The sequence below is a fragment of the Eleutherodactylus coqui genome, chromosome 11, assembly GCF_035609145.1.
Source record: "Eleutherodactylus coqui strain aEleCoq1 chromosome 11, aEleCoq1.hap1, whole genome shotgun sequence".
Lineage (NCBI taxonomy): Eukaryota > Metazoa > Chordata > Amphibia > Anura > Eleutherodactylidae > Eleutherodactylus > Eleutherodactylus coqui.
In genome coordinates this window covers 4,641,229-4,663,643 of record NC_089847.1, presented here as the reverse complement: position 1 = coordinate 4,663,643, position 22,415 = coordinate 4,641,229, and the positions used below count along the sequence as shown (strand labels likewise).

General features: G+C 50.6%; 2 protein-coding genes across 2 annotated transcripts in view; one reads left to right on the top strand and one right to left on the bottom strand.

Annotated features, from left to right (window-relative positions):
- The window catches only part of KCNG4 (potassium voltage-gated channel modifier subfamily G member 4), a 70,008-nt gene extending 62,069 nt beyond the window's left edge, over positions 1-7,939 (bottom strand). Inside the window, exon 1 of the mRNA XM_066583059.1 lies at positions 7,860-7,939. The gene's annotated coding sequence lies outside the window, so the exon portion shown is untranslated. The remainder of the gene's footprint in view (positions 1-7,859) is intronic.
- Positions 7,940-13,951: 6,012 nt separating this feature from the next.
- Positions 13,952-22,415, top strand: part of ATP2C2 (ATPase secretory pathway Ca2+ transporting 2) — a 43,192-nt gene continuing 34,728 nt past the window's right edge. Inside the window, exon 1 of the mRNA XM_066583861.1 lies at positions 13,952-14,209. Coding sequence (XP_066439958.1) covers positions 13,967-14,209 — 243 coding nt within the window. The 5' untranslated portion in view covers positions 13,952-13,966. The remainder of the gene's footprint in view (positions 14,210-22,415) is intronic.

Genomic DNA, 22,415 nt, shown 5'->3' with positions numbered 1-22,415 from the left:
GCATCCAGCTTCACCGTTCACAACATCACTGCAGACGGAGGCGACGGTGGGGGTCAGAGGCCGTACATGTAATGGGGGCGACGGTGGGGGTCAGAGGCCGTACATGTAATGGGGGCGACTCTGGGGGTCAGAGGCCGTAAATGTAATGGGGGCGACTCTGGGGGTCAGAGGCCGTACATGTAATGGGGGCAACTGTGGGGGTCAGAGGCCGTACATGTAATGGGGGGCGACGGTGGGGGTCAGAGGCCATACATGTAATGGGGGCGACAGTGGGGGTCAGAGGCCGTACATGTAATGGGGGCGACTGTGGGGGTCAGAGGCTGTACATGTAATGGGGGCGACGGTGGGGGTCAGAGGCCGTACATGTTACGGGGGCGACGGTGGGGGTCATAGGCTGTACATGTAACGGGGGCGACTGTGGAGGTCAGAGGCCGTACATGTTACGGGGCGACGGTGAGGGTCAGAGGCGTACATGTAATGGGGGCGACGGTGGGGATCAGAGGCCGTGCATGTAATGGGGGCGACGGTGGAGGTCATCCTTCAGCCAAGTGCCTAGAAATGGGTCCGACAGACACAGGGGTGTAACGATGGTGCCCCCTGTCTCTGGGTGGCAAACAATGAGACAGTTGGAGCTGCTTGTGCTTGTCGGACAATCAGACGCTCTTCACTACTGGTGATCTGTAGGGGGCGTCCTGAGCCCGGCCACCTTGTGTACCCCCATCCACTGGTCTGTAGGGGGCGTCCTAAGCCCAGTCGTCTAGTGTGCCCCCACTGGTCCCAACACCCCCTAACAGTCTCGTCAGAAAGGTCGGTGGGGGACAATTCATCGATACGACCATCCAGCTCCTCCCATCCCAATAATGCGCCCCCCTCTGGTAACGGGGTGAAATCTCTTCTCTGCAGCATAGAGGCGTCTAGTGGCCAACAAGCTCTACAAGTGGAAGAAGAGGTCACTACACACAAGGAGCCTCCGAGAGCCTCTTATAGGCCAAGGGGGGAACCACAAGACCGTCCATCTAATCCAACAACTCCCATCATTTACAGATCTGCCTGAGATGGAGCCGCAGGATGGGGTCTGCAGCAGAACGACGGCTTCTTCTGGGGGCGGGGGGGGGGGGGGGGGGTTGACAGTGTATGAAGTGTGATCGCTGCGCTGCGGTGATGACTCGTCAGTGCGGATAATTACTCTACGCTTCCTGTTGTTAATTAGCGAGCGGCTTTGGGCAGATAAAGCCTCATTATTCTGTGAGCGAATATTACAAACACCAGCAGCTGCCAGCGCCACTTACATGCCCTTAATACCGGGTGCCGCCTGACAACGAGCTGTGGAGTCAGCGGCCTCCACTATACGGGCCCATTAGACGGTATATAGTCCACTCATCCATTATCACTGCCGGACACAGAAGTCACAGATCCACATGGAAATGAGGTTTAGCTGCGGGTTGTCAATATACGTAACCCTGCGCACTCACTGCGGGCATCCATCCTGCCAGCTAGTGGGTCCATGTACTTACCAACACACCTACACTACCTGTACATACTCGTATAATGACTGCTGTAATATTATCGTACTTCTACATGCTTACCGCCCCTTTATTAGAGACCCCCATCTACTGACCGCCCCTTTATTAGAGACCCCCATCTACTGACCGCCCCTTTATTAGAGACCCCCATCTACTGACCGCCCCTTTATTAGAGACCCCCATCTACTGACCACCCCTTTATTAGAGACCCCCATCTACTGACCACCCCTTTATTAGAGACCCCCATCTACTGACCGCCCCTTTATTAGACACCCATCTAGTATGTTGGACTCCTTTGGTCTTCAGACCCGCAGCAATTCGTTGCAATGCAGATTCCACTCGGTGATGAGATCGTTCTGCAGGAATCCCGGCCCCTGTGGACAGGAAGCTTCTTGTAGTCCCTGCAGATTAGATGGCGGTGCTGACATGTTCTGACCGGCTGACAGGAAGGGGTCAACGATTCATGCTGCTTGCGCCAAATTCTGCCCTCCCATCAGCACATAAATCTGCATCCATCTGACCAGGAGATGTTTTCCCGCTGCTCAGTGATACAAGTTTTGCGCTCTTTTGCCCGCTGGAGTCTTTCTGTGTCTCTTAGACACAATGGCGCTGGAACTGGTCGCCCGCTGTTATACCATCTGTGCGGAGGAGCGGCGAGTTGTGCTTCGGACACGTTAGTTGGAGCTCCAGTGTTGTATTCAGCTGACTGTGCAGCCTGTTGGTCAGAACGATTCCTGACATCCTCCTCCGACCCCTTTCAGTGATGAGTTGTTCCCGTCCGCAGGATCCCCTTTCGCTGGATGTTTTCCTCGATCGCGCCATTCTCTGTATACTCCCCACAGCGTTACATGATAAACCCCCCGCGGTTGGTGGTGAGCCCCCGGCTAGTCTAGCACCGATGACCGGCCTCGTTGGAAGTCGCTCCGATCGCTGGATCTTCCATCTAATGTGGATTCACACTGAAACTGATCCGCGGAAAACTTGTCACGTGATTTTATGCCGCACGTCGGGCTCACAGGGGGAATTACCTACAGGGGGCGCCAATCATGAGAGGGCCGGGGGGTCTAATAAAGGGGTCTTTCAGTATGTGTGTATATATAGTACATTATAATATTATTATACACACGAAGTACACATGATATAATACAGCGAGCCTCACATCTACACTCGGCCCAAATGCCTCTTGCTATAAGACGTCTCTGGCCACTCCATAGACTCCATGTAAAGACCGCCCAAATATCTTATTAGTGGAGCAGGAAGGATACAAAAATCAAATGAGACTTACAAACTGAAAGTCGGACTGCAGGAGCCTATAAGTATCCTGGCCCCCCAGACTGCAGGAGTCTATAAGTGTCCAGGCCCCCCAGACTGCAGGAGTCTATAAGTATCAAGGCCCCCCAGACTGCAGGAGTCTATAAGTATCAAGGCCCCCCAGACTGCAGGAGTCTATAAGTATCCAGGCCCCCCAGACTGCAGGAGTCTATAAGTGTCCAGGCCCCCCAGACTGCAGGAGTCTATAAGTGTCCAGGCCCCCCAGACTGCAGGAGTCTATAAGTATCAAGGCCCCCCAGACTGCAGGAGTCTATAAGTATCCAGGCCCCCCAGACTGCAGGAGTCTATTAGTATCCGGGCCCCCCAGACTGCAGGAGTCTATTAGTATCCGGGCCCCCCAGACTGCAGGAGCCTATAAGTATCCAGGCCCCACAGACTGCAGGAGCCTATAAGTGTCCAGGACCCCCAGACTGCAGGAGTCTATTAGTATCCGGGCCCCCCAGACTGCAGGAGTCTATAAGTATCCAGGCCCCACAGACTGCAGGAGCCTATAAGTGTCCAGGTCCCCCAGACTGCAGGAGTCTATTAGTATCCAGGCCCCCCAGACTGCAGGAGTCTATAAGTATCCAGGCCCCCCAGACTGCAGGAGTCTATTAGTATCCAGGCCCCCCGGACTGCAGGAGCCTATAAGTATCCAGGCCCCACAGACTGCAGGAGCCTATAAGTGTCCAGGACCCCCAGACTGCAGGAGTCTATTAGTATCCGGGCCCCCCAGACTGCAGGAGTCTATAAGTATCCAGGACCCCCAGACTGCAGGAGCCTATAAGTGACCAGGTCCCCCCAGACTGCAGGAGTCTATTAGTATCCAGGACCCCCAGACTGCAGGAGTCTATTAGTATCCAGGCCCCCCAGACTATTGGAGCCTATAAGTATCAAGGCCCCCCGGACTGCAGGAGTTTATAAGTATCCAGGCCCCCCAGACTGTAGGAGCCTATAAGTATCCAGGCCCCGCAGACTGCAGGAGCCTATAAGTATCCAGGCCCCCCGAACTGCAGGAGCCTATAAGTATCCAGGCCCCCCAGACTGCAGGAGCCTATAAGTGTCCAGGCCCCGCAGACTGCAGGAGCCTATAAGTATCCAGCCCCCCCTGACTGCAGGAGTCTATTAGTATCCAGGCCCCCCTGACTGCAGGAGTCTATTAGTATCCTGGCCCCCCCAGACTGCAGGAGTCTATAAGTGTCCAGGCCCCCCAGACTGCAGGAGCCTATAAGTGTCCAGGCCCCCCAGACTGCAGGAGCCTATAAGTGTCCAGGCCCCCCAGACTGCAGGAGCCTATAAGTGTCCAGGCCCCCCAGACTGCAGGAGCCTATTAGTATCCAGGCCCCCCTGGACTGCAGGAGCCTATAAGTGTCCAGGCCCCCCAGACTGCAGGAGCCTATAAGTGTCCAGGCCCCCCAGACTGCAGGAGCCTATAAGTGTCCAGGCCCCCCAGACTGCAGGAGCCTATTAGTATCCAGGCCCCCCGGACTGCAGGAGTCTATTAGTATCCTGGCCCCCCCGGACTGCAGGACACTCCTTGCCCAGTAGGGAGCTTCTCTGTTCTTCACAGATCAGACCTCTTCTGTCTCTCTGCAGGCGGTATTTGCATTGCTGATATTCTCCCTCCAGTTATTTGCGGTGAGCCTATTTACATGCTGTGACATAGACCGCGGTATCTTCTATGGCAGCACAAAAAAATCACATCGCACCGCTGAGCAGAGGCAAATAGTTATTCTTACTACTGAAATAACGTGAAAATCACAAGTAAAGCGCATCCCAGTCACCAGAACATCCCGGTCAGCAGCCTCAGATCAGTCCGAGTCTCTCTGACCGATATCACGGCTGTCCGTGTGAACAGCCTGCTAGCGCCCCCGCGCCTCTGCTGCCAACCCTCGGGCCGCCACAGTCTTACCCGAGCTTACAGTTGTGGCTTCCTGTATGTTCCCAGGTGGGCGCACGGCTATCAGATGGCAACTGCTTACAGATTCAGCCGCTGGGCATTAGGGGCTTATTGAAGACCCCGATGTTGGTATTTGATGCCTGTATAGCTGAGGCTGACCCTGTGTTACCCCCCCCCCCCCTTCTACAGTACCCAAGATAGTAGTACTGCTACCTCTGGGACCCTGCAGTAGGACTGTCCGCATTTTTGTGCCCCCTGTAGGCCATACACAGTAAGTGCTGCTTATAGTGACCCTCGCACAATACAAGTGCCCGCATTCAGCAATAACGCCTTACGTCCGCACTCAGTAATAATACCCTTTTTTGCCTTCTACCCCCAATATCCACTTGTATGTAATAAAACCTCCATCCTCAGTTCCCATCATTCCCCGGCGGCTGTACACAGCTCATTATACTGATACGCATCTGTCTGCCACGTGTCCTGACTTTTGGCTTGCTGTGTAGAACCTGTTTTCCATGATTCAGCCCTGGCTTGTTCTATATGCTTCAGGCCTCACATGGGTTATGCCATCTTACGCCGGCTGAACATTGCATCAATATAGAATAGTCGTAAGTTTTAACTAAAGCCAACTATCTTTGTTTTCAAGCGCCAGACGCAGGTAAACCCCCTCCCTTTTCTTCTTCAGGTCCCATAGGAGTCTATGGGAGCCTCCTGCGTTTTTCATTAACGGATAAGTGAAGACCTGTCTCTTGACGCAGCGTGAAAAATTGGCGAACGGAAATAGTCGTGGATTTGAAATTTTGACGCTGCGATTTTTTTCACGTAATCGAAAATCGCTCACATGAATGCCTGCACTGGCATCCGAAGCTTCACACGGTCACGGGTTTCGGCTGACATTCTATCACGGCTAAATAGTCGCGTAAAAATGCTCGTGTGAATGAGGGCGTACTGTTAGCCGCAGCCTGGACTGTCTGACTACGCTCCTGTTCACCGCTCCTTGGTCTATAGCAGCACCATCTGCCACAGTACTAACAGCCTGGGGTCCGCAGCACAGCCCACATCCTGACTGATGGGGTGAAGGGGTGGAGATCAGGGTACCTCAGGTGTCACATCCAGTGATGACAGCTTACAATTGGCCTAAAATTCCATGGTAAGCCCCTCTTCATAATCCCCCCCCCCCACACACACTTCCGCTTCCTTATTTCCCTTCCTTATTGCAACAATGTAGCATTAACTAATAACAAGCGGAAGGCGATTATAACTAACATCGCTGGCTCCAGATTTAAAGGGGTTTTCCAGACAGTTGCTATCGTTGCACTCTCCTCGGGAGGCTTCATCAGTAGTTGATTGGCAGGACCCCAACCGGTCAGATGTCCCGGGGTATGGAGGGACGCAGATAGCTCCGCCCTTTGTGTAGTGGCGATGCACAACTCTCAGCCTATAATTACCAGCGCCAACCTCTACAAGGGGGTACGCTACATAGGTGCACCCCCCGGTAACAGCGGGCACCGGAACAGCTGATTAGTTGGGCTACTGAGCAACAGACCCAGCTGGTCAACTATCCGGGGATAGGTCATCAATTACAGTCGCCTGGAGACCCGCTTTAGGGTATCTCCACACGTAGCGGAACTGCGCTGGAAAATTCTGTTTCAAAATCTGCAGCATTTCCAATCAAAAACCCTGCGAAAATCTGCAATTTTCACTCAAAATCAGCTGCAGATCCGCAAGATGACTCCAGCCTGCACCGCGCTGCTCTCACCTCCCTGGACTGCGCCGTACCCAGAGCGCCGCACACACTGGCATTACGTGGCACTCAGTAGTAGGTGCCAATGCAGGCTGAAATCAGCGGTGGATTGGCAGAAAATCCACAGAATTTACACATGTGACCGTGCCCCTAAACCCGGCGGAAGCTGATGGAATGTCCTTTTACACAGTATTAGCTAGCGGGCAAGCGATGCCCAACACCTCGTCCCAGTGATGCTGTTACACAGGAGCAGGTATCGTTGGCATCGCTCACAGCGCTGCTGGCATGGAGGCGGGGCGCCGGGCAGCGATCTCCCCCCACCATTCACAGTAAGTAGACAGTTGTTCTAAAGTGACCGACCGCGGCTTACACTGATCTGCACATTCCGCGTTCAGTCGCTGCTGCTTTCCAACAGGACGATTATCGTCCCGATTCCCGTGGGAGCGCCGGAGCCTGAACGATATTGTCGCGTGCAAAAAGGCTAAAGTGTATGATAGCCGTATAGGGCACAAACACTTGGGGCATGCGCTAATATTTTCGCCACTACAAAGCGTATTAGCGCACGATCCCTTGTTTTTTTGACTAGTCAATCTCCACCCTTCTGCGCGCAACAATAGAAAGCGGGAGGATTCGTCCGGCCCCACTTCATGCGCAGCATTAATGCGCGAGAATCCCGATGGTGGAATTGAATCCACTGAAATCAATGGTTTTGTTTCATCCCGTTATGTGACCCTGATTATCACGCCCGTCCGTTTAAGCCCTGAGTTTGTTATTAAATCACTGAAGGCAGTCGAAACCTCAAAATGAGCAAAAGATCACAGAGACGATCCCTAATTAAATATGACCTTTATTAAAGAATATTAAAGAGTTGGACAACTGGGAAGAGACAGATGTCACGCGTGTTTAACGCGTTACGAGTGTGACTAGGCATCAGACCGACGGTGACCAGGTTTTTCCAGGGTCAAAGCGGGACAGAGGGGTGTGGTCAGGGGCGGGACAGAGGGGTGTGGTCAGGGGCGGGGCTTACCACAATGTATCATTTTACCTCCGTCATTATAAAAAGTACTGGGATGTTTCAAAAAAGACAGACAGCAAATTCCGCAGCATTTCTGCATTCAAAAAGCAGTCAAAATCTGTACCATTGATGCAAATGACTGGAAATCAGCCGCGTACCCACAGCTGATGTCATACTATGAGACACTCCCCCACACCTCCTCCGCTTCACTGTTTTTTGGATGTGGAATTTGCAGCAGAATTTCTGCTGCGGACATTTTACAGCATTTCCACCTCGTGTCAATATACCCCGTCAGCTGGAGGTACGTTGCCATGTGCAGTGTGGCCCCAGTAATCATAGAGCCCCACCTGAGACTGATGTACTTACCTTTTCCTGGTCTTCAGAGCGCCGCTGCTCCTGTACTCGCTGCTGCGGGCGGAAGAGTGTGCGCCAGGACTCCTCCTCCCATCGCCTCTGCTCCTGTGGAACCAATGAGGAGAGGTCAGCGCTGCAGAGTTATTACTAGTCCGGAGCCGCGGCACTCCTGCTGGTCATCACTTTCATGGTGACTTGACGTCCCAAAAGTGGGACAAATGTCTGTTTTGCTTAGGACCTTGGGGAAAGCGGGAGACAACGTCCCAAAGCGGGAATGTCCCACCTAAATCAGGACGTCCGGTCACCTTACCATACCCGAACCTCCTGGCCTTCCTGTCCTTGCGGATCAAACTCTGATGTGATGCATTTTTATATTTCAGACTTGGTCTGATGTCAAATCGCACTCGGAACACGTTAAACATGCGTGATGTCTGTGTTTTTTTACGCCTGAGGAAGACCCCATTAGTGGTTGAAAAATGCTGCCCCCCTACTCCTAGCTGTTCTTATGTGGATCTAGTTTGGCATTGCATATGTATCGGCTCCCAGTTGGCGCCGCCGGTCAGCTGAGCATTCTTGTTATTAATTCCCTTGTGTTTCTTTTACTTGTCTGGTTTCTGTGCATTATAAGCCAGCAAGTTACTTCCATCTAGTCTTGTTTCCTTTCAAGACATGTCGGATGTGTAAGGCCGGTGTCACATCTGCATTAGAACCTTCGGTTGGAGGTTCCATCGCAGATCCGGCTTAACATACTGGAAAAGAAAGTGCTGCATGCAGAGATAGTCAGGCCTGAGAGGAAGACCATGGGCCGTCCTTGTAGGGACGCTTACCCTGCTGTTAGGCAGGGGTTCCCTCATCTCCCTGACTAGCAAAGGCCAAGAGTTCCCATCTGACATTGCTCATAGGTCAGTCTGTTTAACACCACCATGTAGCAGTGCCTGTGACCACCAGGGGTCAGCTGCCAAACTGGTAGGTTGACTCAGTGGGTCCACACTCACTGTCCCTAACAGTCTCTAGAGACATCTTTTCACTTTTCCAACACCCTCCCAGCATTTCCTCTACGGTTTTCCCATCCAGGGTGCTCTTTTTAGTGCACCTCATACAGTAAAAGTGCCTCCTTTTCCCCCCATTTAGTAATAATGCAATAATGCCTCCTTAAAGTGGTTGTATCAAGGTTTAAAGTTCTCCCCTATCCATAGGATGTAGGATAACTAACTGATCGGTGGGGGTCTCACCACTGAGACCCCTGTTGGTTCCATGTCCTCCTCACTGCAGGGTTACTGCATCCAGGGGGATACTGAATGATGAGCACATGCTTGGCCAGTGCTGCCTTCATGATGTCACATTGAGGGAAGAAGCGACCCCCACAGTGACAGGCAGAGTGGGACACAGGACCCCCATTCTGCAGATCAGGGGGATCTCAGCATTGACCCCCAATTAATGATCAGCAAGTTATCCCTTAACCTGTGGATACTGTATGGATAGGGGAGAACTTGTAAATGTGGTACAAGCCCTTTAGGCCCCTGCTCAGTATTTGTGGCCCCCTTCTTGCCCCCGTTCAGTATTAATACCCCTCTTTATGCCCCTGCTCAGTAGCTCTGCCCTTGACTCCCAACATGCTCAGATGCAATTGACTGCTGCAACCATTCCACGGCGCCATACGGCTGAGGTTGGGGATTGGCCGCAATGGTCAATTGTCAGCACATGGCCAGATGTGGGCGCCGTAGAGGCTGCTACAGCGGTAGTTTTGTCCCTGTACTGGGTATACCAGGTATCGGAGCAGGTAGCAGCTTCCTAGGGTCTCCGTAGAGCTCCAACCAGAAGGGGAGAACTTTGTAGCTTTTTGCCAGTAAACACGGGAAGAAGTAGAAAGTCTCCTCCGGGAACGTCCTGGAGCGCCGACAGCGCCAATATTGATTTGGCTTTCAGTTTATTAATGGATGTCATGTACAGGATCGCGGGAGAGAATCCATTCTGAAAATGGGTTTTGTGATGCCCATTAAATGAGTGGATAGAGGGGAGTGCCCCCGCGTGATTTACATCGGCTCTCTGCGATGACAAGAGGGCCCGATGATCACCCGCGCCTTCGTAGGCGCTGTCCTTCGTGGTCACCGCCCCGTGTAAACATGTCTGTGAAACATTTGTTTATTGTTCCGTGTAAATAGAAGTAAACAATCGCGCGGCGCACCTGTCCGTGTGAACGGGCCATTACTGCTGACCTCAGGGGCCGCTGCGGGGAATTCCAAAATACCTTTCATGTAGAAAGGAATGTGGCCGGGCCGTCTCCGCCTGCTTATAATGACTCGTGTACTGAGGACCGGCGGAACAACACTAGGGGACACAAAGAGCATATGGCCCCCGGCGTACAGATATTACCAGTATATACTGCACGGTCTCCATTCATGTGATCACAGGACGGTATATAACTGCAGCTTGTAAGAAAGAAGCACTCAAGAAACAATGTAACACAACAAGAACTTTTTGTTTTTGTTTTCTTGTTGTGTGACATTGTTTCTTGACTGCTTCTTTATTACAAGCCTTAGGTGGACACATTCTGCAGTAACACCAGAGGAAGGACTTATACCCCAGCTCTTCTATATCCTATAGATACATCCTGATATACGGCTAGTGTCTTCTATACAGCCCTATATACTGCTATGTTTTATATACAGTCCTGTATACGGCTAGTGTCTTCTATACAGCCCTATATACTGCTATGTTTTATATACAGTCCTGTATACGGCTAGTGTCTTCTATATACTGCTATGTTTTATATACAGTCCTGTATACGGCTAGTGTCTTCTATACAGCCCTATATACTGCTATGTTTTATATACAGTCCTGTATACGGCTAGTGTCTTCTATACAGCCCTATATACTGCTATGTTTTATATACAGTCCTGTATACGGCTAGTGTCTTCTATACAGCCCTATATACTGCTATGTTTTATATACAGTCCTGTATACGGCTAGTGTCTTCTATACAGCCCTATATACTGCTATGTTTATATACAGTCCTGTATACGGCTAGTGTCTTCTATACAGCCCTATATACTGCTATGTTTTATATACAGTCCTGTATACGGCTAGTGTCTTCTATATACTGCTATGTTTTATATACAGTCCTGTATACGGCTAGTGTCTTCTATACAGCCCTATATACTATGTTTTATATACAGTCCTGTATACGGCTAGTGTCTTCTATACAGCCCTATATACTGCTATGTTTTATATACAGTCCTGTATACGGCTAGTGTCTTCTATACAGCCCTATATACTGCTATGTTTTATATACAGTCCTGTATACGGCTAGTGTCTTCTATACAGCCCTATATACTGCTATGTTTTATATACAGTCCTGTATACGGCTAGTGTCTTCTATACAGCCCTATATACTATGTTTTATATACAGTCCTGTATACGGCTAGTGTCTTCTATACAGCCCTATATACTGCTATGTTTTATATACAGTCCTGTATACGGCTAGTGTCTTCTATACAGCCCTATTTACTGCTATGCTTTATATACAGTCCTGTATACGGCTAGTCTTCTATATAAAACACAAATCTGTCTGTTTGAGTCGTATATATAAATCCACAGTCCTGGTCCGATTTCAGTGACATTCTGCATGATTGTTCTCCAGCACCGGGCGACAAATACTGGCGTAATTAAAAATCGAAAACTCACCGACTTCCCCTGTAATTTGTTACCAATAGCAACCAATCACAGCGCAGCTTTTATTTCTTAAACAGTTGAGGTAAAATGAAAGCTGCGCTGTGATTGGTTGCTATGGGCAACACAGATTTCTGGACAGCTTTAATAAAAGTGCCCCTCGCCAGAGCGCACGCGCTATTACTTACTCATCTAAATGCTGTTCTAGCAGCTCCCATGTAACTGATCAATACCTGATCACATGATCCACAAGATCAATGCGCAGTGCATCAATCTAAATGGCGAAACTAGAGGAGTGGCGCCACCTCAGTCAGGTGGTAACATCCACAACGCCGGCTACAAATAGATACATTATACATACAGGACACAAATAGAAATAACTAAAAGGAAACACCCTCAATCAAGGGATAAAAATGCCACAGCCATGATTCACCCGCAGGTCAGGCAGTAGGTAGGCACACGGGTGGCGCCCGCGACCTCCATGAGGGCAGCAAAGGAACAAACCCAAAATTAAAATAGGGTGATAAAAACCCATCACACAAAAGGGACCCCAAACCTCGTCCTGTCTATAAGGCACTTATACTCCACACTTAGCCCCTCCGGAGACATAATGACGAACAGGTAAACCCATCGCGGTACGTAAGCAGACCCTGGTGCAGGCGCCAAGTCATGACCGACTCCTAGGGGGGTGGCACATTGTGACGTTTTCTCGGCAGGCTGTTTTGCGGGGTGGCTTGCCTTCCCCGGTCATCTTTACCCCCCAGCAAGCTGGGTACCCATTTTACCGACCTCGGAAGGATGGAAGGCTGAGACCAAAATCGAACGTACTTGTTTGAAAAAGTCCCAGAAGGAGCCACAAGACTGGTGGCAGCGCCGTCACCCTGGGGATGTCCACCCTGCCCCCCTGTAGTGTCACTGTCTACTAAAGACCAGCAGGGGGCCACAGTTCGCAGCTTCTATCAGTGCAGGTGGGACACTGGTGCACATATATACTGTAGGTACATGTATATATATTCATGGTGCACATCTTGAAGTCTCTGCCATGACTTCTCCCATGACTTGGTATTATACACTACAGGGGCAGCAGGGAGAGAAAGCCATCACCTTCATGTATGAAGACTGCACACCTGGATACAGGAGCGGAGCTAAAGCTTCATGGGCCATGCTGCAAAAGTTCCAATTTTTTTAATTAATAGGGTGACATTCTGCTCTGATGGAGGTGACACTCTGCTGGGTATGATGCTCTGATGGAGGTGACACTCTGATGGGGGTGATGCTCTGATGGGGGTGATGCTCTGCACTAATGAGGATGGTGTTCTGATAGGCGTGACGCTCCACACTAATGGATGATGCTCTGCTCTGATGGGGGTGATGCTCTGCTGTGATGAGAATGATGCTCTTATTAGGGGTGATACTCTGTACTAATGGGTGTAATGCTCTCTTATGAGAGTGATGTTCTCATGGAGGTGACATTCTGCAATGATGGGAGAGATGCTCTGATGGAAATGATGCTCTGCACTAATGAGAATCATGCTTTGATGGAGGCGATGCTCTGCACTGATGGATGCGATGCTCTGCACTGATGGGGATCATGCTTTGATGGAGGCGATACTCTGCACTGATCAGGTTATGCTCTGATGGAGGTGGTGTTCTACATTAATGGGGATGATGCTCTGATAAGTGTGATGCGCTCCAGTGATGGGGATGATGCTCTGATGGGAGTGATGCTCTGCACTTATAGGACGGTGCTCTGCTCTGACAGGTATGATGCTCTGCATTGATGTGCATGATGTTCTGATGGAGTTGATACTCTCCAGTGATGAGGATGAAGCTTTGATAGGAGTGATGTTCTGCTCTGACAGGGGTGATGCTCTGCATTGATGAGGATGATGCTCTAATAGCTGCGATACTCTGCACTGATGGGGATGATGCTCGGATGGGAGTGAAACTCTGCACTTATAGGATGGCGCTCTGATCTGACAGGTGTGATGCTCTGCACTGAGGGGATGATGCTCTGCTCTGATAGTTGTGATGCTCTGCACTTATAGGGATGATGCTCTGCACTCTGGGGGATGATGCTCTGCACTGATGGGGATGATGCTTTGATGGGAGTGATGCTCTGCACTTATAGTATGATGCTCTGCTCTGAGGGGGATGATGCTCTGTGGGGGTGATGCTCTGCACTCTGGTGGATGATGCTCTGCACTTATAGGGATGATGCTTTGATGGGAGTGATGCTCTGCACTTATAGTATGATGCTCTGCACTGAGGGGGATGACGCTCTGTGGGGGTGATGCTCTGCACTGAGGGGGATGACGCTCTGTGGGGGTGATGCTCTGCAGACCCCTCCTCGGGCTCCGCCGCAGCCTCGGTGCTGGCTCCACACATGCGCGGTGCGGCCGGTGATGAAGAGCTGCTCTCCCCGTCCTCCTCCTCCTCCTCCGCCCGGCATGGCCTCCTCCTCCTGTCCCCAGTGCTCGGGCTGCGGGATGGGCAGGCACCTGCTGGAGGAGGGCGGGGCTGCGCTCACCTGTCCCAGGTACAGTCCGGAGCCCCCCGCCCCTCTCCCGCCGGAGCCGCCGCTCATCTCCCCAGGGAACATGGGGGGGAAGCGGCTGCAGCGCCTCCTGCACAACGTGCGCCGCCTGCCGCACAAGTACCACCTGCTGGGGGGCAGCGAGCTGAAGGCGGAGGTGAGTGCGGGGCGGCGGGGCTGCACTCTATATGGTGAGGTTACATATAGGGATACATTGTATACAGTGAGGTTACATATAGGGACATGCGGTATACAGTGAGGTTACATATAGGGATACAGTGTATATGATGAGGTTACATATAGGGATACGCTGTATATGATGAGGTTACATATAGGCACATGCGGTACACAGTGAGATTACATATAGGGATACGCTGTATATGATGAGGTTACATATAGGGATACTCTGTACATGGGGAGGTCACTTATAGGGATACGCTGTATACAGTGAGGTTACATATAGGGATACTCTGTATATGATGAGGTTACATATAGGGATACGCTGTATACGGTGAGGTTACATATAGGACTACATTGTATATGGTGAGGTTACATATAGGGATACGCTGTATACAGTGAGGTTACATATAGGGATACTCTGTATATGATGAGGTTACATATAGGGATACGCTGTATACGGTGAGGTTACATATAGGACTACATTGTATATGGTGAGGTTACATATAGGGATACGCTGTATATGGTGAGGTTACATATAGGGATACACTGTATATGATGAGGTTACATATAGGGATACGCTGTATACAGTGAGGTTACATATAGGGATACGCTGTATACAGTGAGGTTACATATAGGGACATGCTGTATACAGTGAGGTTACATATAGGGATACGCTGTATATGATGAGGTTACATATAGGCACATGCTGTACACAGTGAGGTTACATATAGGGATACGCTGTATACAGTGAGGTTACATATAGGAATACGCTGTATACAGTGAGGTTACATATAGGGATACGCTGTATACAGTGAGGTTACATATAGGGACATGCTGTATACAGTGAGGTTACATATAGGGATACGCTGTATACAGTGAGGTTACATATAGGCACATGCTGTATACAGTGAGGTTACATATAGGGATACACTGTATATGATGAGGTTACATATAGGCACATGCTGTACACAGTGAGGTTACATATAGGGATACGCTGTATACAGTGAGGTTACATATAGGGATACACTGTATATGATGAGGTTACATATAGGCACATGCTGTACACAGTGAGGTTACATATAGGGATACGCTGTATACAGTGAGGTTACATATAGGCACATGCAGTATACAGTGAGGTTACATATAGGGATACTCTGTACACGGGGAGGTCACCTATAGGGATACGCTGTATATGATGAGGTTACATATAGGGATACGCTGTATATAGTGAGATTACATATAGGACTACATTGTATATGGTGAGGTCACTTATAGGGATATGCTGTATATGGTGAGGTCACTTATAGGGATATGCTGTATATGGTGAGGTCACTTATAGGGATATGCTGTATATGGTACTGTTACATATAGGGACATGCTGTATACAATGAGGTTACATATTGGGTTATGCTGTATATGGTGAGATTACATATAGGACTACATTGTATATGGTGAGGTTAGATATAGGGATACGCTGTATATGATGAGGTTACATATAAGGATACGCTGTATATGGTGAGGTTACATATAGGACTACATTGTATATGGTGAGGTTACATATAGGACTACATTGTATATGGTGAGGTTACATATTGGACTATATTATATGCAGTGAGGTTACATATAGGGATACACTGTATACGGTGAAATTATATATATGAATGCTGTATACATTGCATATGGTGAGGTTACATATAGGGACACACTGTATACGGTAAATTATATATATGAATGCTGTATACATTGCATATGGTGAGGTTACATATAGGGACACACTGTATACGGTGAGGTTACATATTGGGATATGCTGTATACAGTAAGGTTACATATATTGCTGTATACATTGCATATTATGAAGTTACATATATGGATACACTGATTATGGTGAGGTTACATATAGTACTACATTGTATGCGGTGAAGTTACATATAGGGATACGCTGTATATGGTGAGGTTACATATAGTACTACATTGTATGCGGTGAAGTTACATATAGGGATACGCTGTATATGGTGAGATTACATATAGGGATACGCTGTATATGGTGAGGTTACATATAGGGATACGCTGTATATGGTGAGATTACATATAGGGATACGCTGTATACAGTTAGGTTACATGTAGGGATACGCTGTATATGGTGAGATTACATATAGGGATACGCTGTATATGGTGAGATTACATATAGGGATATGCTGTATACAGTGAGATTACATATAGGGATATGCTGTATACAGTGAGGTTACATATAGGGATGTGACTGTGATTCATTCTGTGCAGTGAGGTTATATAAGTGTTGTTTTGCTGCTGTTCTTGCCCCGCTGACCCTATTTCCCAGCCCGCCCTCTCCGGGGTGATATATAGAATTAGTGTATAGGAATCCCTGTATATCCCGGTGGGGTTGTTGTGTAGAACCATGCTGCAGGACAGTGGGGGAGCAGGACCCCTATAGAGGAGCCCCCCAGAGTCTATGAGTCACTTGTCTGCTGCTATATCTTCTGTCCAGCTTCATAGCTGTATCTTTGGGGTGGGGGTAGTTTGGTGGCCACCAGCATGTCTGCCATCTCAGATCCACCCCGGCTTATCTCCCCGCTTTAATGTAACTGAGCAGATTTACAATTTTGGAATCGGGGAAAGTTGGAAAAAGAACTTTGACATAGGAATACCCAGATAGCAGAGGGGACCCCAAAAGTCATGGCAGGGCTGCACCCCAAGCTCCGTGCGTCTTCATGCACAGGTTTCTGGGGTCTCCATAGTTTGTGGTCACTGACCTGCGCTTTGCCAACCCTAGATGATGGGAGTTGTAGTTCACCACCGCTGCAGCACCACAGGCTGCTCTGCCTATCTTGTCGATAGTTGTCCACTGGTAGAGGGCGTAATTCTAATAGGAACCTGAGGAGAGCGCTCTAAGGAATGCCCTGTTATCATTCCATATCCCATTCGGCAACACCCTGTCTCGTCTATGGCGCCCGTTGGTTTCTTGCGGGAATCAACATTTGGGGAATAGAAAGGGTCATTAGGTGACTTGGGTGTCATTATCCCGTCCCCCAAGTGTCAGCGTGTCATTATCCCGTCCCCCAAGTGTCAGCGTGTCATTATCCCATCCCCCAAGTGTCAGCGTGTCATTATCCCGTCCCCCAAGTGTCAGCGTGTCAGTATCCAGTCCCCCCAAGTGTCAGCGTGTCATTATCCCGTCCCCCAAGTGTCAGCGTGTCATTATCCCGTCCCCCAAGTGTCAGCGTGTCATTATCCCGTCCCCCCAAGTGTCAGCGTGTCATTATCCCGTCCCCCAAGTGTCAGCGTGTCATTATCCCGTCCCCCAAGTATCAGCGTGTCATTATCCTGTCCCACAAGTATCGGCGTGTCATTATCCAGTCCCAAGTATCAGCGTGTCATTATCCCGTCCCCCAAGTATCAGTGTGTCATTATCCCGTCCCCCAAGTGTCAGCGTCTCATTATCCCGTCCCCCAAGTGTCAGCGTGTCATTATCCCGTCCCCCAAATGTCAGCGTGTCATTATCCCGTCCCCCAAGTGTCAGCGTGTCATTATCCCGTCCCCCCAAGTGTCAGCGTGTCATTATCCTGTCCCCCAAGTGTCAGCGTCTCATTATCCCGTCCCCCAAGTATCAGCGTGTCGTTATCCCGTCCCCCAAGTATCAGCGTGTCGTTATCCCGTCCCCCAAGTGTCAGCGTGTCATTATCCCGTCCCCCAAGTATCAGCGTGTCATTATCCTGTCCCCCAAGTGTCAGCGTGTCATTATCCCGTCCCCCAAGTGTCAGCGTGTCATTATCCCGTCCCCCAAGTATCAGCGTGTCATTATCCTGTCCCCCAAGTGTCAGCGTGTCATTATCCTGTCCCCCAAGTGTCAGCGTGTCATTATCCCGTCCCCCAAGTATCAGCGTGTCATTATCCCGTCCCCCCAAGTGTCAGCGTGTCATTATCCCGTCCCCCAAGTGTCAGCGTGTCATTATCCCGTCCCCCAAGTATCAGCGTGTCATTATCCTGTCCCCCAAGTGTCAGCGTGTCATTATCCTGTCCCCCAAGTGTCAGCGTGTCATTATCCCGTCCCCCAAGTATCAGCGTGTCATTATCCCGTCCCCCCAAGTGTCAGCGTGTCATTATCCCGTCCCCCAAGTGTCAGCGTGTCATTATCCCGTCCCCCAAGTGTCAGCGTGTCATTATCCCGTCCCCCAAATGTCACCGTGTCATTATCCCGTCCCCCAAGTGTCAGCGTGTCATTATCCCGTCCCCCAAATGTCACCGTGTCATTATCCCGTCCCCCCAAGTGTCAGCGTGTCATTATCCCGTCCCCCCAAGTGTCAGCGTGTCATTATCCCGTCCCCCAAGTATCAGCGTGTCGTTATCCCGTCCCCCAAGTATCAGCGTGTCGTTATCCCGTCCCCCAAGTGTCAGCGTGTCATTATCCCGTCCCCCAAGTGTCAGCGTGTCATTATCCTGTCCCCCCAAGTGTCAGCGTGTCATTAGCCCATCCCCCAAGTGTCAGCGTGTCCTTATCCCGTCCCCCAAGTGTCAGCGTGTCATTATCCCATCCCCCAAGTGTCAGCGTGTCATTATCCCGTCCCCCAAGTTTCAGTGTGTCATTATCCCGTCCCCCAAGTGTCAGCGTGTCATTATCCCGTCCCCCAAGTGTCAGCGTGTCATTATCCCGTCCCCCAAGTGTCAGCGTGTCATTATCCCGTCCCCCAAGTGTCAGCGTGTCATTATCCTGTCCCCCAAGTGTCAGCGTGTCGTTATCCCGTCCCCCAAGTGTCAGCGTGTCATTATCCCGTCCCCCCAAGTATCAGCGTGTCATTATCCCGTCCCCCAGTGTCAGCGTGTCATTATCCTGTCCCCCCAAGTGTCAGCGTGTCATTATCCCATCCCCCAAGTATCAGCGTGTCATTATCCCGTCCCCCAAGTGTTAGTGTGTCATTATCCCGTCCCCCCAAGTGTCAGTGTGTCATTATCCCGTCCCCCAAGTATCAGTGTGTCATTATCCCGTCCCCCAAGTGTCAGCGTGTCATTATCCCGTCCTCCCATGTATCAGCGTGTCATTATCCCGTCCCCCAAGTGTCAGCGTGTCATTATCCTGTCCCCCAAGTGTCAGCGTGTCATTATCCCGTCCCCCAAGTATTAGCGTGTCATTATCCCATCCCCCCATGTATCAGCGTGTCATTATCCCGTCCCCCAAGTGTCAGCGTGTCATTATCCCGTCCCCCCATATGTCAGCGTGTCATTATCCCGTCCCCCAAGTATCAGCGTGTCATTATCCCGTCCCCCAAGTATCAGCGTGTCATTATCCCGTCCCCCCATGTATCAGCGTGTCATTATCCCGTCCCCCAAGTGTCAGCGTGTCATTATCCCGTCCCCCCATATGTCAGCGTGTCATTATCCCGTCCCCCAAGTATCAGCGTGTCATTATCCCGTCCCCCCATGTATCAGCGTGTCATTATCCCGTCCCCCAAGTATCAGTGTGTCATTATCCCGTCCCCCAAGTGTCAGCGTGTCATTATCCCATCCTCCCATGTATCAGCGTGTCATTATCCCGTCCCCCAAGTGTCAGCGTATCATTATCCCGTCCCCCAAGTATCAGTGTGTCATTATCCCGTCCCCCAAGTGTCAGCGTGTAATTATCCTGTCCCCCAAGTGTCAGCGTGTCATTATCCCGTCCCCCAAGTATTAGCGTGTCATTATCCCGTCCCCCAAGTGTCAGCGTGTCATTATCCTGTCCCCCATGTATCAGCGTGTCATTATCCCGTCCCCCAAGTGTCAGCGTGTCATTATCCCGTCCCCCCATATGTCAGCGTGTCATTATCCCGTCCCCCAAGTATCAGCGTGTCATTATCCCGTCCCCCAAGTGTCAGCGTGTCATTATCCCGTCCCCCCATGTATCAGCGTGTCATTATCCCGTCCCCCCATGTATCAGCGTGTCATTATCCCGTCCCCCAAGTATCAGTGTGTCATTATCCCGTCCCTCAAGTGTCAGCGTGTCATTATCCTGTCCCCCAAGTGTCAGCGTGTCATTATCCCGTCCCCCAAGTATTAGCGTGTCATTATCCCGTCCCCCCATGTATCAGCGTGTCATTATCCCGTCCCCCAAGTGTCAGCGTGTCATTATCCCGTCCCCCAAGTGTCAGCGTGTCATTATCCCGTCCCCCCATATGTCAGCGTGTCATTATCTCGTCCCCCAAGTATCAGCGTGTCATTATCTCGTCCCCCCATGTATCAGCGTGTCATTATCCCGTCCCCCCAGTGTGACGGCATCGGAGGGCTGTGAGGTGCTCGGTGCCTCTGTGTGAGCGGCTTTCGGCCCTGTGGTCAGTGGGAAGCTCTTGGCAGGCGGCTGTCATGTCTGTGGGCGGCTGTCAGCGGAGCATCTGGTGGTGAATTAGATGTGACAGGTGGCCGCGGCCCCCTCAGACCTCTCATGATTGAGTCTTAAGTCGGGTCAAGTGTTCCCGGCGGTGTGTACAGGGGGGCAATGCTCTGCTGACAGACGTTCGCTGTGAGCCCCCCGGTATAAAGCTCTGCTCACGTCCACGTTGGGGGTTTTCGTTCTGTTCCCTCATCGGGACATAAAACGGAAGCAAACGTTTATTTCGCACTGATTTCTCTGGGGTCTGTAGGGCGCCGCTCGTCCGAACTTTCAGGTTCCCATCTTTTGTTTGTGGATACAATAATGTACCTGCGCCCCCCCCCCCCCCCCCCAAATGGAAATTGTCAGAAAATGGCTTCTGTGGGCTTTTTTGTTTACTTTGTCATTGGAGAACGGAAACCAGCGGACAGCCCCCCCCCCCCCCCCCGTTGTATTTGTGTCATTTCACGGATCCGTTTTTCTTCTACTCGCGCTCAGAAAGAAACTAGAGAACAAACGCACATAAATCCTTTAAAGTAGATGCAAACCGACGCCAAACTGCCCCTCGTGGAAGCTGCGGTTTCCGTTTTTGTACGGTTCTGTGAAACTGTTCTGTCCAATAAAACCCGCAAACCTACGTTTCCATTTGGCGTCCATTTTTTAATCCATGTATTGGATTGTATAGAGATCCATTGGAATGCGGATGTGAACCGAACGCCAGGGATGTCACAAGAATCACGGAGCTCAAATCGCTGCGAACGGAAACATCAGGAAATCGTGTAAGGGAAATCGCGGTCCGAAGCGGCTCGTTATGGCTGCACAGTCTCCACCTGGTGCTTGGATCGAGTTCACATTCATCAGGTCTGTGCTGACAGACTTTGGCGCGGTCCCTGCTTCCCTCACGTATAATGTTTCCTTTGAAGCGATCGTCGTAAATAGCGGTGTATAACCTTACCTGTAATTACCGGTAAATGTGAGATGCCCGTTGATCCTGCGCACTTAACCCTCGCCCTCCCTGTGCCCCTCAGCTCGGGTGCCACAGGTTGGCGTCTGCCACCGAGTCTCTAATGCTTCATCACCGGCTCCTTGTTCACAAGACGTCTGTGAGTCATCCTCTCCTTAAACAAGATGGCGGCTCTCACAGGCCTTCTGAATGGGCAGCATGTGGGCAGACATGGCAAATGCTGTGGGGTAATCAACGGCGCTGTCAGGTGGTGACATCGTTGTTAGCGGTCACAGGGCACACGATTAGGGGATTGTTGTGTTTATTTGGGGTCGTTAAGGGTGATTTATGAAAACTGAGAGAAAATGTCTGTGTTGCCCTTAGCAACCAATCACAGCACTGCTTTCATTTCATATCTTGATCTTTCTGCGCTGTGATTGGTTGTTAAAAATGAAAGCTGCCTTGTGATTGGTTGCTGTGGAAACAGTTTCCTCCCCAGTGTTGGTCGCTGAGCGTCATCCCTGCGGTTACTGATGACTGCTGCCATAACGCCCGTATCCCCCTGCGCAGCGCTTCCCTCACCCCGAATTCTCCGTGCCGCCAGCACCAAGAGCGCAACGCACTCTGTCAGCCGGCAACCACTGAGGGCCGCCGCCAGTCAGGTGACCACAGGGGTATTCATGTGCAGATGTCACCTTGTCAGGGTGATGGTATATGAGGCTGACTCCGTGGGTGAGTAGAGCCGCTGACCGCGATATACCCGTCTCCGCCTTCACGTGTTTCTGGTTGCGGCTTCTATTTGACTTTTGGGTGTTCAGTTTGTGAGAATCATCCGACAGAACAATAGATTATTTCTGTGTGTCAGGAAATGCAGATCGTATGAAC